Source organism: Nycticebus coucang, chromosome 9 (genome assembly GCF_027406575.1).
Source record: "Nycticebus coucang isolate mNycCou1 chromosome 9, mNycCou1.pri, whole genome shotgun sequence".
Classification (NCBI taxonomy): domain Eukaryota; kingdom Metazoa; phylum Chordata; class Mammalia; order Primates; family Lorisidae; genus Nycticebus; species Nycticebus coucang.
Window position 1 is genome coordinate 25336421 of NC_069788.1, and position 18082 is coordinate 25354502.

An 18082-nucleotide genomic window follows, 5' to 3' on the forward strand; every position below is an offset into this window, starting at 1 on the left:
GCCCCGAGACGTGGAGGCCCTGATCCAGGCCCTGGGCCTCACTGGACTTGCTCATCTTTATCAGACAGTCTCCCAGGCCCCTGACTTTCTGCTCTTTGCGTGACTTCACAGCATCGATGGCCAAGTGGGTTCTGGCAAAATCCAGTGGGTACAGAAAGTGGAGGAAAGTTGTGGCATAATATCTTCAGAATTGTGTGCTTGTCCACGTCCCCCAGGGAGAGCTGCTTGTACCTATCCATGAAGGCAAAAATTGAGGGCTTAGGGGGGAAAGTAGCGATGACCTTGACTAGTTGTCCCCACAAAGGATAATATGCACCCCCTGCTCCTTGGGGATGCGCACAACAAAGTCCACAGTGCCCTGGTCCTGCTTGCTGGCTGCCATGGGCTTGTGAGCACGTTGCAGCAGCAGCAGCAACTTGGCCTGCTGGGTCCAGGCCATGGCCATGTTGAAAAGAGCATGGTGGCAATGCCCTGGGCCAGAAAGTCCTTGGAGAAGGAGATGATGTGTTTCATCATGATGGCGTCCCTGGCGGACACGGACCCCTGAGAGCAGAGGGAGGTGACCGCTGGCTAGGCGTTGCTGCCAGCACCAAAAGCCTCCTCCGAATTTTTATGTTTTCATACTTTTCAGTTTTTTTTTTCTTCAACAAAGCATGTAATAATAGCACCACTATCACTAGACGAGAACTTTTAAGCCAAAAGGGCCAATTAGGGTAGGCATTAAATAATATTCCTTATTCTCGTTAGCATTATATCAGAAATTTTACAGTAAGTAACAATACCTAATAGTTATTCCATCAAATTTAGATACCAAGATGTGAGGTCTATAATAAACATGAACTTCAAAAATTCACAAAGCCTGTTCTTTTATATACACGTGGAACCCTTGTCTAAAGTCTTTATTTAAAAATCTAAATACAGTTATTATTCTTTAAATTCCAGACAAAAAAGAAATGGCCATTTTTTTCCCTCTTGCTCTGTAGAAAATATCGGTCTTCTTTAGCTTTTTTACCAGGATGCTCAGTCTTTCTGAATGTTCAAGTAAGAAACTATGGTCTGGCATTGTTTTTCTTCTTCAACGTTTAAATAGTTTTTCACAAGGGCATATCATGAACATAAAATAGATAAATCTGAACTGTTTTCCCAGTAGGTCCTCTTTTTGAACACGCTTATCTTTAATCAATGTTTTCTCAGTTTTAACCAGTACTGTGTTGCTCTGCAAGTGATGAAGTGTATATAATCTTTAAGAAAACTGAGAAATGTGTTTAAATCTTTTCAGGAAAAATAGTTTGTAATCCCAGCTCATCTTCCCAGTAGGATACTGTCTTATTAGATACTAAATTTGGTCAGAGATTGCTCTCACGTTCAAAGAGCAAATGACGAATTACAGTGATGGAAAAAACATAAGCAGTTTTTCTGAACAAAATTAATTTACGGCATAGTATAGTGGAAGGAGGAGGAGGAAGTGGAAAAAGGAGGATGAGAAAAGAGAGGGGGGAGAGGAAGAGAAAGGAAGAAGGGAAAAGGAGGAAGCTCAGTCCACTCCCAGGTGCTAAATCCCATGGTAGGTGTCATGTGAGAGATGTGGGCTGTTTTACTCAACTCTCACAGGGAGTCTATGAAATATTAGCATCTCCATTCCACAGACAGGAGAAAGGTTGCACTTGTCCTGTCTAATAATGGAGAGCTGTTTGAGCTGGGATTCAACCCAGCCCTGAGGAACCACAGATTCCGAGCCTTCATATCATTTCATGATACCTCTTAAAAAAAAAAAAAAAAGTCTATAGCTTTTGGTCCATAAAAGTTATCAAGTCAATCAAAGAAGCATAAAACTGTCTTCCAACAAGGTTAACAAGTCCCTCCATGCCCCCTCTGTCCTCTCTGCACTCTCTTAAGTAACTGCATTAAAAATAGCATACTTAATTTCAGCAAGGTTATTGGTAATAGTTGAGGAAGCAATCAGACAAATGAACAGGAAAAAAGTATAAAACATGTTATCTCTCTGCACGGCACCAGGAGTTTGGACGAGACAAAATATTCCCATACACACGGTAATCACTGGCACGGTGAAGCCAGCACAGTGGTAACAAGCACCGTCCTCTCTCTCTTCTTCCCACTTTCCTTCTCTCCTATCTCCCCCCCATTTGCCCCTGACTCTTCCTTTCTCCTAGTCCTTCTCTCGCTCTGCCTTCCTCATTTCCTTCCTTTCCCCCGCCCTCCTTTCTTCCCTTTCCTCATTCACTCTCTCTCACAAATACACACTTACACATAAATATTATAAACATATAATACATTTTATTCAGAGATGTTCAACTTAATGTCCCAGAATGGTAATGTCATTAAATCTGACGAAGCAAAATAGATTTCCTGGAAAATATTAATTTTGACTCAAATTCAAAGAATAAAAGGATTCACTGTACCAGCTAAAACAGAGATAGGTCAGAGAGAAAATTCTTAATAAAAATTGGGAACATTAGGACAGAGATAATTCTAGTCCGATGAAAGCACTGACAAATATATAAATGTCACTTAGCTGGGCAGGACATGTTGCAAAGTGAAAGTGATGAAGACAGAGGTTAACATGCCATGACACCATAAAAATCCTATAAAGAACTAAATTAGCAAGGTATAGAACACGTTAAAATAGTCTAAATTGGTAAGCAACTTAGCAATATTACAGATTTAGATAATGACACTAGATTTACAAAACATGAAGTCTTTTCCTTTATTTCTTTCCCTAAATAAATGAAAATATCCAGGGAGGTGCAATAACCTGTTTAATGCCACCGTTAGTGTAGAGTCCGGGTGACCAAGCCTCTAATCCTGTATTACTACTTATACAATATCAGCTGACTCCCAGAAAGAGTTCCCATCATCTTTTCATCTTCCCCTTTGCATCGGTGGGGCCAAGTGATAGTTAACATTTCTCTACGTTACTAATAACTCCCAAGGCCATAACAGACACACCCAGGAATAATGATTCAGGGAGGAACCAAGCCCTGAACTCAGGCGATGTAGGACAGAGCACCTCAGGAATGACTCTGCCCTAATTCTCACCAGGACTTTTGCTATGTCTTCTTGATTCCATATTTTGCAAGAGTAAGATTCACTTCTCACAAAAGACGCTACCCTAGAATTAGGAAACAGATGCAAATAACATTCTGGTGAAACACTTAGATCTGAAGTTATAACTTTATAAATATGTACCACTGAGTGGCTGGGAAATAAATTACTTTAATGAAAGATGACTTTTTTAAGTAATGAGAGGGGATGTTTTCATAAGAGGAGTTCACAGTAATTAGGAATATATGCATATATCATCTTGGGAACACTTCTTGGGAGAAAAATAATTACATGGGAAAAAGTCTTGCTAGACACCATCAGACTTTACAAAGATAACCCATATGTAATTAGGTCAGCCACATACTGAAAAATAGAAAGGGGTTAAAAAAAAAAAAAAAGAGCCAGTAAATTAAAAGATGTTCCTTAAGGGCACAAGTAACTTATTATCTATAATTAGATTTTAGCAAATGAAAATTCTTAAACAAAACAAGCAAAAATGAGTAAAAGAAAGAAAAAAATCCTGTAAACCACTTCTAAGTAACAATTCGCAACAATAAAATTAATTAAAAACCAATAGATTTTTGAAGTACTATAAAGATATAAAATGATTCAGATTATATATAACTTAAGCTAGAAATAAAAGCGTATAAATTCATGAAGTATAAATAGAAAATATTTCCAATAAAGATGGATGGATTATAGCATCATTTTTAATTCCTTTCACAAGGGACCAGAAAGTTACCTTGACACTCATAATCACACTTCAAATGTCTGAACTTCTAAGCAGACTGCTTTTGGATTCTTCTCATTAATTTAAGATTTTTCTACAAAATGGCATTTATTTTTAGAAATACCTTATCTCAATTGCAAACAAAACATTGAAAATAGACTTAAATTCTTATCTGAGATCAATTCCTGGGTTCTGCTTTGCTGGTTCCTAGCCCTACTTGTTTGGCTGCTTATCTGCAGAGTTTTACGATGTTGATCACAAAAAGAATCTCCCTGATAAATGGTGAGGCAAGAAACATTATTCTAGCCACTAAGATATATATTATTCAAATACATATTTAAAAAAAAATCATCCCTTTATAACGCCATGACAATATATTGAGCTAGCTATTAAGGCAATTTATCCTTTGAAAAAGATTCAAAAACAAAGTTTATCCTGATGACTCCTAGGCTCCCATTATTTCAAAGGATAAGAATGAGACTTATCTGTTGAGTAAATGATAGTCATAAAAAACATATTTAATCTTTAAAAACCAATGTATTCTGACAAGCCTTTATTTCATAATATTTGTTCTTCTCATTTTAAAAGTTGTCATAGAACTTTGTCCAGTTATGGGATAACTAATCTGAATTTTTCTAAATAGCATTAATACCTTTTTTCCAGAGCATTTGATCCTTCAAAAACCTTTCAATAAACATGGTGACATAAAGAAATTTCAAAATACTCGAGAAATATATATTCCATGCATATTAACCCAATTGGACTCAATATTTATTGCATTTGGGAGCCACTAGCACATTCTCAAATGCTACAGAAACCAACTACCTTATCTGTCATGATTTATATTCAATTGCAATATACTCAGTTTATAAGATCAAAAATCCTTCCTTAGATGTCAGCTTAGACACATGTATACCCAATACAATAAAGGTAAAATTCTCTTTCCTATTTTATGCCACCTTGATTTTATGGAAAAGAGGCAGAACATTAGATGACTGTTTTATGGTATGGGCCTTAATTTCCTTAGCTTGCTAATTGAAGTGGGAATTCTCAGCAGACAGTGACCAGGTAGAGTATATTACCATAGACTATCATTAAACACATAACTGCCACATTAGTAAGAAAAATACAATAAAAAGTCATGACTAATGATCAGTTTCCAGCGAGTGCTACCCCCAAAACTTATGACAGCTCCTAAATGAATATTTTATGTTATAGAAATGTAATGCCCCAAAGAAACTAGCTACAGTGTCCACCACTGTATGCATAACTACTGAGTTACCACAACAATAATCTTAACCCTCACTGATTTTTTTTTCAGTTTTCCTTTAACATTTTGGTTCGAAAGCACATTGTGTCCCCAAACAGAAACTAGCAAATGTTAGTACTTGATATTTATTATTCTGCCTTTAGATGGACTTCTATATATTCTTGATTTTTTTTTCTGTTGTTTTACAAAATACAATTGTATCGTATCATTTGTTCACAACACATAGGATAGTACAGTTTAAAAAATACTTATGGTTCAATTCAGAAATTTGAATTAACACTTCCATGTATTCAATAAAAGTTTGGGCCCTCAGTGTGCAAGATTGTATAGTTAATTTTCTAACTATTGGATTAGATTAATATTGTATTAATATAGTACTCCTAGATGAGTTATAGCTCAAAGTCAGGCTATTTCAGCTCAAAAGGTTTCGGGGGGGAAAAAATCACCTCATTTTGCAAAGCTTACATTTGATATTAGCCTCGGAACATTTTTTCTCCCTAACATGATCAGTAGGCTTTTAGTTGCCGGTCTCGTGCAAACTACCACCACGTGACTGTAGATTTCAAGGGTCTTACATTTCTGTACTTCACAAAAGCCCATTTTGTCAAGCATTTCTGCGTCCTGTTGACAACTGAAGAAAGCAAAGCCATATGTATATGCATCCTAAAGGCCCTTTTAGAGCTAAATTTCTATATCATCAAGTCTTTGTAACTAAAAAAATATACAGACACTTTCTATTTAAAAATCAAAACTTTTTGGCTATACATTTTAAAACACTCAGTTGAGCTTGGGGAATTTTGTTAGAATCTCCCAGGGCCTATCACGGCGCTGAGTACACAGAAAATATTCAATAACTTTTATTGAGTGATTAAAATTTCTACACTTTAAGTTCTAAAATAGGATTTGGGAGATGTGTAAGACAATACCAATATTTGATAAAAAGCACTAAGACCTCAAAATGCTAAATACCAGGAACTTTCTTTAGAATCTTACATTATCATTGATTTTATACTGGTTCCACACAACTCAGAAAACACCTATGCTCTTGTAAACCTTTGCTTTTTGTATCAGCATAAACATATTCAGAACAAGAATTAGTACTCAGTCTTGATCTGAACAAGGAAACCTTCACCGGACCTACCAACATATTTCTTTTCAAGGAGTAAGAAAAATGTTAGGTGTTTTAAATTTATGAAAGTGTCAACACATTTTATTCCCAACCCGTATACCTGACCTTTTGGGGAGGAAAGTCTCTTGGGCTCATTAAAAAGAGAAGGAAATCTCTACTTTTAACAGGCTCCTAATGCTATGCTCTCCGATACATGCAAGATAGGAGAAGTACAGCTTTCCTACGCACCTGTAGGAATATTTCCTTGAAAATAGCAGGTACAGTCTATACACACAGAGATTATTTTACTAACACATACATCTGTTATCCTGCTCTGTACTCTTGTACCTATTTCAAATTTTTCATGTCAAAATAGAAATATTATTTATTACCTTTCTGGCTTCTTTTATCATCTTCCGTATAGTTTCCTTTATTGTAAGGAGCTGCGCTCTTGGTGGATGAAAGAGGAGGTCAATGTGGGTTCCCCCTAAGAGTCCAGGCATCACATATGGCCAGCCTAAGTCAAGATCGGGAGCTTCCACATCAGATTCCATAGGCCAGTACGTCCCTGAAGACGAGGTATCATCACAGGAATCATCAGCGCCATGTGCGGCACTTTGTGCAACTTTCTGGACATTTTTCAAAATATGATTAATTTCTTCCTCAGCCAGAAAATCTGAAACTCTCTCCTTGACAAGAAATTCTTGGTATGCTTCCAAGCCATGTTCAATCAGAGTATCAATGGCTATCCGATACCATTCCTTATAGTGCGGCTCAATGTAGTTGTCGGATTTACACTCATCGTTCAATGAGGAAAGCATTGATGAGGTCTCCATGGTTACAAGCATTTGATTACTGCACTTTCAAATGTCCATTCATGCAGTGGTGAGAAGTATCTAGTGTTGAAAAGAAGGAAATCAAGATCCGTCAGAATTTTGTAATCAACCATTTTATAATACATGTCAACTATTTTTTACATTTATTCATTTCCATTACCAGCAGCTCAAAATGGTATATATTTCATTTCTAAAATGACATTAATAGTGTTGTAATTCACATATCTCACACAAATAAGCTAAACAGATTTCCTTCACAGACTGCCATTTGATTTGCCTTTTCTAAGGTATCTCTGCTTTCAATTTTTCACCTAAGATAATACACTTTCCTCCTCTGAAATCCAGAAAGTTTTTCTTTACTTTAATCTGAGACTAAACATGTTGCTATCAGTTTCTGTCAGTTTGGGTGTAAAAACAGAATTAGAATACAATAAATGCCTAGTCAGCCATTAATGTAAATCTCTACCGAGTACAGGTCCTGCCTATAATAATATGCTAGATGAAATGTAAAAAGGAAAACACTTGTCTTCCGGAAATCTATGAATTAGTCGAAGAACAAATTGTATACACAAAACTGTTAGTCATTATTTTGAACAAAGCTACGTACTGCTTAAGGTTCCAAAAGTAATGCCTGGATATAGTGCTTCAAGAATAAAAAAACTAAGTTGAGATCATACAGAGTAAATATATTTGGGACAGCCCTGTGGAGGAATTGGGCTTCAGGTGATCCTCGGGTAATGAGTTAGAATCTGATCAGGTGAAGAAGAAATATTTTCATCCCACACAAGGGTAAAAACAAGCAAAAGCATAGGACAGATACATGAGCTTAGTATATTTAGGAATCACAAAGAAAAAAAAAGAAAAAAGATCTGAATGTCGGAAAACAGGTTCCCTTTACTAGGATTCAGAGACAAATTTGAATAGAAAAGATAAAGCCAGATATGGAGGGAAACAGGAGGCTTTTATGATTCAATAAAACTTGTGTTTAAAACAATTAGGCTGGTGGTATCTGGGGAATGAACAGAAGACAGATAGCAAGGAAAGTCTTTCAGCTTTAAAACACCCAGTGAGGAACAGACAAGAATACTCAAGAGCCGGTTCAGACCTCTGAGATTTAGTTACCAAAGTCTGGCCATCCAAGCTCATACTTCATCCTTCACAATGCCCACAAATTGTTTTCCAGTCAGCCATCCATTCCCTCCTTCACTGATAAAATGCTGGACCGTCCAGTCTTTTGAAGTCCCAATCTTCATTGCGTGATTCAAAGTACAACTCCACGATGGGCTACAGCACTAAAAAGCTGATTGGACCAAAGACATTGTCAGTGGCCCCGCCCCAATTATAAATTTTCCACTAACCCTTTAAGTCTCAGCACTACCACAACTCAAATCTGATCTGGGAGAGTAACCCAAAAAACCATTGCTATTTGTTAACTCTTTAGCTCAAACTGTGTTAAAAAAGTCATGAGAAGACATGAGAGTCATGAAGAGTCTCTTCATACTGAGAATTCATGAAGGAATGGACCAGAGCCGTAAATTATTCAGGGGAGCAAGGATAAGGAATTACCAAGCACGCACCAAACCAGAAGTATGGATGGGAAACAGTGTCTCACTTTACCAGCTTAGTGGAGACAATCCCCTCCTTATTCCTGAGCTCGGAACTTTTACAGAGTGTAAGCAGACAGAAGGCCTCAAGATTAAATTTGACATAAGAATAAAAATGGAACATGTTCATTTCTGTCTCCTGGAGAGGCCTCAGCTTGAGGTCATAATCTGATCCAAGACAAGGCAACCAGAACTGTGCCCTGGATCCCATGCTTCACAACGCAGACTCTGAATTCTGGGGAAGGTGGTCTTCTTGCTCTAACTAATATTATGGTGGAGCTTTCTGAAAACATGCTGCCCTCCAAGGGCAAAAGGAGAGACACCATCTAGCACATCTGCTGGTGTGAAAATAGAGTATGGAGAAATAAAATTTGTTTTCTTATCTAATTAAAGTTAATATGCTATTGATGTGTTCCAGCAGTATGTGCTGAAACGTTCATAAACTCCTCCATCATTGTGTAAGAAGGTACCATCTTCTTCTTCAAACAGCTTTCATTCAAGTTCAGTGGTCTCGATAGGAGAGACCTGCCCCCCCCCAGGAGACAATATGTGGAGACGTTTTTTTAGAGACAGAGTCTCACTTTATGGCCCCCGGTAGAGTGCCGTGGCCTCACACAGCTCACAGCAACCTCCAACTCCTGGGCTTAAGCGATTCTCTTGCCTCAGCCTCCCGAGTAGCTGGGACTACAGGCGCCTGCCACAACGCCCGGCTATTTTTTGGTTGCAGTTTTGGCCAGGGCCGGGTTTGAACCCGCCACCCTCGGTATATGGGGCCGGCACCCTACTGACTGAGCCACAGGCGCCGCCCCTGTGGAGACGTTTTTAAATGTAACCCCCTGAAGGGGGGCTTCTGACATCTTGTAGGTAGAGAGATCGGGGTGCTACTAAACATAAAAAAAAGCATGGCAGAGCCACTTATATATGCCACCCAGTATGCCAATAGTGCCCAAGGTGAGAAATCTTCATCAAGTTGATTTATATGCATGATATACCACGAATTAATAACCTTCAACACTCATTAAACTTCTCTTTTGCACATTACACTCATTTTTGACAATGTAATAAGCTCTGCATTCGGTTGGCAGAATCAATCTCTATGGTTTCCTAAAGTTTAACAAGGTACAGTCTTCCTTTGATAATTCCAGCCCACAAAGTGACAACCATCATCTGGTGACTACATTAGAAATCATGTCTGTCATTCATAATTGTTAAAAGTCCAAGGAACTATTAGCTGTTCATAAACAGTCTAAGTTGTCTGAAAGCCTACTCATTTTTTTAATTTAACTTATAAATTTCTATGCCACGTGACATTAAACATTTGTTACCTATTTGGGCATTAAGATGCAAAAAGATCATGAAAATATTACTTGTTTCTCAGCTGCTTCTGCAAATGAATACTTTACAACTGTGAAAGATTTGTTTGTGAACTATGTGTAAACTGAGAAATCGGTGATCAAAAAGATTATGAAAGCAAATAAAACCACGAAGACAAAAATGAGAAATCAATTATAAGGAAAAAAATTGTAAGAAACAAAAAAGGAAAACATTATGGGACTAATCCAAAAACAATGCCAGATGCCATGGGGAAAAACGTATTATAGGGAAAAGCACAACAGCCACTAGCAAGAAGTTAGGATAAAATGTCCATGGTTGAGATTGATAAGCACACTTGATATTGTTCTGCTGAAGAGCCTAAGCCTCGAGACTCCTTTATCATAAGAGCTGTTTGTAAGCTACCATGCACACACAAATTCTATACCAGAACAACAAAGCAATGAGTGGCATTTGTATGAATGGGTGTTGCAATAAAATATCCCCTGAATTTAGTTATTGAATCTCATAACGTTCCCAGCAGTTTAATCACTGAACATGTGAAGGATTTTATTTGAGAACACAATTAGGTTTGTCTTTTAATGTATAAAATTAGCCATTATTTTATTAATAACTATTTAAAACTCCTAGTGACTATATTCTTTTACCTTACCCTTACCTTTTACCTTTTTTTTCCTTTTCCTTCCTTAGCGATTTATTTATAAAACATTAGTTTTTGATAATAAATAAAGAGGAAAAGCAACAAAAAAAAGCAGTGGATTTGCTTAGTGGGTGGGAAACTGTAGGCCATGGCAGAAGTTCCTGTTGCTCATGAGAATGTTCTGTGTGACAGCCCAGAGTCTTCAATGCAGTCGTAGGCTCACGTTTTACTCTCCTCCCAAAGGTCTCGAACAGCTTAGATGGGAGGCTGAACGTGATGACTGGTTTTAATTTTTGCTGTTCAACCATTTTTCTTGATCTTGCTGCCTGATTCCATACATTCCAGCCTGTTCAATGGATCTATAATAAACTTCCAAGATCAAGGGAAATTTCTTGCTCATTGTTTGCCTGAAATCTTGGCTTGTGTTCATTGTCTTAAGTAAAAAATATACTCCAAAAAGGCCCAAAACTTCAGCTACTTACCCAGGAGAGTTAATGAGAAAAATTAAATGTCACTATGATATAAAAGCTGAGCAGACCACTAGGCATATCTGTCATTTAACTCACTGGTTCCAGAAAGAAATAGCATTACAAATCCATGCCTCAAAAATACTACAAATTACATTTGATATTGATCATTTAGGGTCACTTGTGGCAAGAGGAAATTCCAAATGTAAATTTTATAAATATAAAGACATAAATTAAGGCATAAAAAATCTATTTCAATGCCCAGGTTGCTCTGAAAAACAGTTTGGCTATTTCATATATAAAATATACAACTAACACACATATAGCAATTGCACTTTGGGGATTTATTCAACAAAAATGAATATTTATCCTAAGAATAGGGGGAAGGGGGAAAGGGAGGGGAGGAAGGGAGGAAGTGGGTAGAGGGAAGGGGATTGGTGGGATTACACCAGCGGTGCATCTTACAAGGATATATGTGAAACTTGGTAAACGGTCTGTGAAGCTAGTGAATGATGCCCCATGATCATATCAATGTACACAGCTATGATTTAATAAAAAAAAAAAAGAAAAAATGAATATTTATCTTCACATAAAACTTATACATGACTGTTCAAGCCACTCATTTGTAACAGCACAAACCTGGAAACAACCCAAACATCCTTGAACAGGTGAGTATTAAATTGTGGTACACCCGTATTATGGAATACTATTTAGTAGCAGTAAAATGAATGCACACGACAACAGAAATATCTCCAAAGAATTATTGTGAGTGAAATAACATCCATCCCCAAAGGTTACGTGCTACAGAATTCTATTTGGTTAGATGTTCCACTCTTGAAATGATACAATTATAGAAATGGAGATCGGATTTGTGGTTGCCAGGGGAGACGGAGGGAATTGGGGGTGTGGCAGGGTAGATGTGGCATTCAAAAAAGACAATAAGAAGAGATTTTGGTGGCAATGGAAACTGATTGCAATTCACTATTCAAGTTTGTAAGATAGTATCACTAGGAGAAACTGCGTAAAGGCTATGATGAATCTGTATATGATTTCTCTCAAATATATGTGAATCTGCCATTATCTCAAAATAAAAAAAGTTTCATTAAAACATCAACTAATGAGCAATGTCACAAGCCTTGAATAGAAAAATAACAAAAATAAAATCAATGCATAGCACAGAGGACGGCAGCTCATCTGACAGGGTTAACCTGCTTCATCAATTACAATGAAGTTCTTGGACAAGTTACACATGTTTATAAGCTTGAGGTTGGGCATATGTAGACAGAGGGATCACAACAATCTTTTTTTTTTTTTGGCCAGGGCTGGGTTTGAACTCACCACCTCCGGTACCAGTATATGGGGGCGGCGCCCTACTCCTTTGAGCCTCAGGTGCTGCCCCAGAATAACAACAATCTTTGCCTTACTGTGTCTTTTTGGGAATAAATGAGACAATGCAGTTCTAGTACTTAGCTTTTAACATTACTATTATTTATATTGTTATAACTAGTTTTTCATTTTCACTATCTGCTGTAGTATAATTACTATAAATACATAAAAAGGTCTGATCATAAGAGATTTTAAGATTAAAAAAGATAATGTTTTCTGTCGAGCCATTAGCAATGTCATATAATTTATAATTATTTAATCGCCTATAGTATAAAACAAACTACCAAACTTGTCAGTTTGTTTATGGTTTATGATCTTAGAAGATTAATTGAAAAGACTTCTGAAATAACAGGTCAGTGGAAAAATGCTCCAAAGTGAAATTTACAGCTTTCTTAAATCACAAGAAATTTGAGGCTGTACTCATCTAATGGCAAGCAGATGAGCCAAAGTCAGGACTTTGAAAGAAATACAGAAAGGATCGCAGGCACTAATATTGCTGTTACCCTTTTTCTTTCTGCAGCTGTTTTTCTTCAGTTGTTAAATGGGTTGGTTGCACTCCATCCTCCAATAAGGTATGTTAAAGTCCTGACCTGCAGTACCAGCCATATGACCTTATGTGGAAATAAGGTCTTTGCAGATGTAATCAAGTTAAAAGGAGGTCACATTGGATCAAGGAGGGTCCTCCTCTGGCATGACTGGCGTCTTTACAAGGAGAGAGGAGACACAAAGATAGACACAGAGAGGGGTGGGGGGACTCCAGGTGACTACAGAGGCAGGGACTGGAATGCCAAGAATTGCCACTAACACCAGTCATAACAGAAAGGCAAGGAGAAGATATTCCTCTGGGGCACTTCAAAGAGAGCGTGGCCCTGCCCACACTGTGATTTTAAACAGTCTTCAGCGGAGAGAATAAATTGTTACTTTAAGCAAATATCTGTGATACTTTATAACAACAGTACTAGTAAACTAATACAAATGCATACAAAAGTACTTTTGTTTTTTAAACTTCACACTTAATAAAAAAGTAAATTTACCATCTAAATGTGACTTCTTTTGTGTTTATATGATACAATGAAACTAGTTCTCTGATACAGCTTCAAGTATTAAGCAAACATCATTAAGAAACATTTTGCAATCTTTCAAATATTGACAAAAAATTCTGAAATCAGTCTTTTCTGTTTTGGTGACTGACTTTATAATGTTTACCAGAATTTCTTCCTATTGAAGGTAAGGGAACGTTTCAAAAAGGATTGCCTCTGAACATCTGTCTTACAAAATCATAATCCTTGGTCCATAACAGTTGAAAGTCATATATCTTTTCTTTCTTCAAATATTTAGCTGTCAAGGTTGTGTTTGTCTTTGAATTTGATTACCAGAAATTTAAGATGACAATTAAAACATTAAAGAGTCTACTAGTAAATTAAAAATTCACAATAATACTCAAGCTGTCAGCTGTAATTTATATCTAATTTGGGCATTCAACCTCATTAAAGGATTCAAAACTGGCTTCATAATAACCCTTATGAAAAAGTGGCCCCATAGAACAGACTACAGTCATCCACACAGTATAATTTTTGGCAACCTGGGGGGTACATGAACACACACCACACTCAGTCACAGGGCGCCGGGTGCAAACATCTTCATGTGTGGGTCACCAGTAGAAACGCCTATCTTATCAAACTCATAAAAAGGACAAACAAAAATGCCTTCAATTCACTTTATAAGTCCCAAACGGGAAATCCATGTGCATATTACCTAATCATTTCTTAATCTCCTTAAGGTCCTTTAATTGGAGTGTGGGGGCAATACCACTTTCATGCCAATATAAGGCCAGCGTCCGTTTGTATTGGCTATTATTTGATCTAAAGTATAGAAATTTCAGATATCAGAGGGAAAATTTCCCAATATATGTTAATGACATTAAAATGTAAGAATTCACTGTCAATTAGAGGCATTTAGTTAATAATTTCTGTAGAGAAATGTATGAAAAAAACAATAAACAGTTTACTGAGAGAGGTTATATTGAATGTTCAAATTCCAGAGGATTACACTATGCACAGTTTAAAATGCAAATCAAAGATAAATTATTCTTTTAGCAAACAATAAACTAGTTCTGAATTGCAATCTATCATGATATTAGTTTTCCAGAAGCTCTCATGAATGGGACAAGGCTGTCTTGTACCATGCCAAAGGGCTTTATTCTTGGGCTTTATTCATCAATTATTTGGATGAATAAAGAGGAACATATTGATAGAATCTGAAGAATTAAACAACAGATGCCAGAATAAACAGTCAAAATGATGTTAAGATGGTGAAATCATAAATCAATATGAATGATATTATGCTCAAGTTTAAATTTACATCAAATATTACAAAAGCCCAGGACTAAGCAGGGGGTCTAGGGAGAACAATTGAAAAATTCAAATGTCTCATCTAAAAAAAATACTAAGAGAGACAAAGAAGAGCAGTCTTCAGTTACATAAAGTTGGGAAGCAAAGGTATTTTGAAGAGTAAAGGACAAAATTGCAGGCTGGCTCAGTGGCACAGCATCTACAGTGGCACAGGTGTTGACCTTTGCCCTGCCACTTCTCGGTTGTAAGACCTCAGTTATTTTATTCAAGGCTCTCAGCCTCATGTTCCTAAGGAGGAAAATGAGTAAAATAGCACTATGTACCTCAGAGAGTTTCTGTGGGGATTAAATCGGATGAAGGGCCCCAAGTCTATATCTGCCATAAAAACTGCTTTAAAAAACTGTTGGGTTGTAATCTGGGAAGGGGTTTTCTTTAATAATAAATCCGCCTTCAAAGTTCAGCTTCATGTAGTTTCCAATAAAAAATAAAAATAAGGTGATGAGTTTCAAAAAAAAAGAAAGAAAAAGGAAGACAACACACTTATTAATCAATCTAGGCCCATATTTTTTACAGATGAGGAAACTGTCCTTCTGAACAGACCATAGACTCAAAGTGTCATGGCGATACACACGGGGTAAGAACTCTGGTCTGCTAAGAGTCACGCCGTGTTCTTCTCACAATCCCAGCTTCTGAGACAAGGGCTGACTCCCTCAGCAAAACCCTAAAGCTGCTCAGAGGCGTCCGCCATGTTGCCCTCCTTTGATGTCCCACAGTGCTCGGCCAGAGAGGTCATGTAATCTGGACAGACCCAGTGCCTCTAAAAACCCACAGCTTTGGAATAGATTTTAGACCCTTTGCTTCTGGACCTTAAACATTAAAACTGGGGTTCACCACTTCCTCCATCATTTTCTAAACTCACAAAGGTTTTAGAGCCAGAAAGAACCCAAGATACCACATCATAGATCAGCCCCCACCCCCATTTTATGAGTAATGAAGATTTTGATAAAACAATTTCTTCACTAAAACAATTTGATGCAATTTAAAGAATGAAATATTAAATTCTCATTTTAAAGAAAAATGTTGCCCAATAACATCACGTACCCCCCTGAAGCCCTAGAGATCTGACACAAGCAGGGACAGGAGCTGAGGGTCAGGGAGGTCTGCAGTGAACATACAGGGAATGTACATAAAACAAAGTTTCAATAAAACATTTTCTTAAGCAGTATTATAATGTGAGTTTTTATATTTTAGGCCTTTCGTTCATCTCAAATTAATTTATGTGTATAGCATGAGGCAGGAAGTTTGTTTTTGTTTCCGTATACATATCCAGTTGTTTCAGGACTACGTACTAAAAAGACATTCTATTCCCCATTGGATTGCATTCCTGCCTTAGTTGAAAATTACATGACACCATGTCATAGTCCTGAGGTCACATACTCTCGGTTCTCTGCTTTGTTCCTCTCCTCGAAGGGCTTAGAAAATTCTAGGCCCTTTGCCATGTCCACACGTGTTTTAAAATAAGCTTGTTTCAGGTATATTATGAGGGATATAGCCCAGGAACAGCTAAATGTATAAGATACACATGACTAGGGGAAATGGGAAACTTCCATGTCCCCTCCTGGCACACCCCCCTCTCAGCAAGTCAGTATGTTCACCAGCATGGAAGCTCCAGCCTATATATTTTTTTCTGAAGCTAATTAAATAACATTATAGACACCTGAGCTCAAATCCAAAAACAAAAACATTGAAAGCTGCTTCTAGTGGTTTTAACAGCATGCAGAAATGCTTGTCATGATGCTATGCAGATAAATAAGCAGGTTACAAAGCTATGTAAGAGCAAAATTATTACTGGAGAACATGCATCCAAAAATAAAACAAACACACACACACAATGTGCATGATTTTCTTTGGTGGTTCCACAGGTCATTTTTTTTGAAGTTTCTTTTCACTTTTCTGTATTTAACAAATGCCTATCAATGAATATGCATTATTTTGCAATGAGGAAAAGCAAATTTTAAAAAAAGAAGCACCTTCATCGTTATTTTGGCCTTTAGAAGAGCCACCTCTTTTCTCACTCATGTATGACTGGAATTGGTGATTCAAAACCTTGTCCATCCAAATTTCATAATTCTTAAGAACACATGAAATGCAGGAATAAAGCTATATGAGGACAAGAACCACAAAGGGAAAAAAAAATTCATACCCCCTGATTCACGTAACTGGGACATAGTAAGCAGATCACTGACACACAGTGTCATCGCTAACTCTCGGGCTAGCGCATGGACGGCGGGCACTGTGAGGAATTCTCCTAGCAATGCCCTGCATGGGGCATCGCTTCTCACGCACTACCCACATGCATCATCCTCTCCCCTAGACTACAGGCTCTGGGAGGGCACAGACGGTCTGATGAAGGCAATTCTTAATGCTCAGTAACTTCATAATTGTTACATAATGAGCTACAATACACTAATAATAACTCAAGGGAACTGAATGAGAATTGGTTAGAGCCAGAAATGCTGAAGGTTAATTTTTTAACAATTGTAATACCCATGCAGAACTTTTTAAGATTTTAAATACGTTTTTGGTTTTGTTTCTTTTAAGAGACAGAGTTTCACTTTGTTGCCCTCGGTAGAGTCACAGCTCACAGCAATCTCCAGCTCTTGGGCTTAGGTGATTCTCTTGCCTCAGCCTTATGAGTAACTGGGAATACAGGCACCCACCACGATGCCAGGCTATTTTGTTGTTGTTGTTGCAGTTTGGCTAGGGCCGGGTTCGAACCCGCCACCCTCGGTATATGGGGCCGGCACCCTATTCATTGAGCCACAGGAGCTGCCCTTAAATACATTTTTGGCAATATAACATATTACCCATTTGTAAAGGGTTTCTGAAAGAATAATCAAAAATTGATTACTGTAAAAGTAACTGGGTAGACTTACAGGTCCATATCAAAAACACAAATAGTAATTTCAAATGAGAACTCTGGTCAGAAGAACCGATACTATGTATCAAATATCTTTTGGAGAGTCTCCCTAAAATTTGTATTTTTCATTGTTCAATTACGTTAAAGTAATTCTGGAAGTAGTTTCTGAGCATTTAAATTAATTGTAATGAACTAAAGTTCTTTATCCCTTAGTCTTTTGTTTTTCAACACAAATAGTGATACGAATTAGCTACAAAACATTACTGATTTTTACTGTTTCTGGTATCAGTTTTTTTATTAAATAAATTTATTTCAGCAGAAAGAAAGGATTAATTGGATGTTTAAATAAATTATGATGCAGATGTTTGGTATATA

General features: G+C 37.2%; 1 protein-coding gene across 1 annotated transcript in view; it reads right to left on the reverse strand.

The window, feature by feature from the left end:
• Nucleotides 1-18082, reverse strand: part of FAM83B (family with sequence similarity 83 member B) — a 78372-nt gene that overhangs the window by 49179 nt on the left and 11111 nt on the right. Inside the window, exon 2 of the mRNA XM_053603686.1 lies at nt 6564-7067. Within this exon, the coding sequence (XP_053459661.1) occupies nt 6564-7019 (456 nt within the window). The 5' untranslated portion in view covers nt 7020-7067. The remainder of the gene's footprint in view (nt 1-6563; nt 7068-18082) is intronic.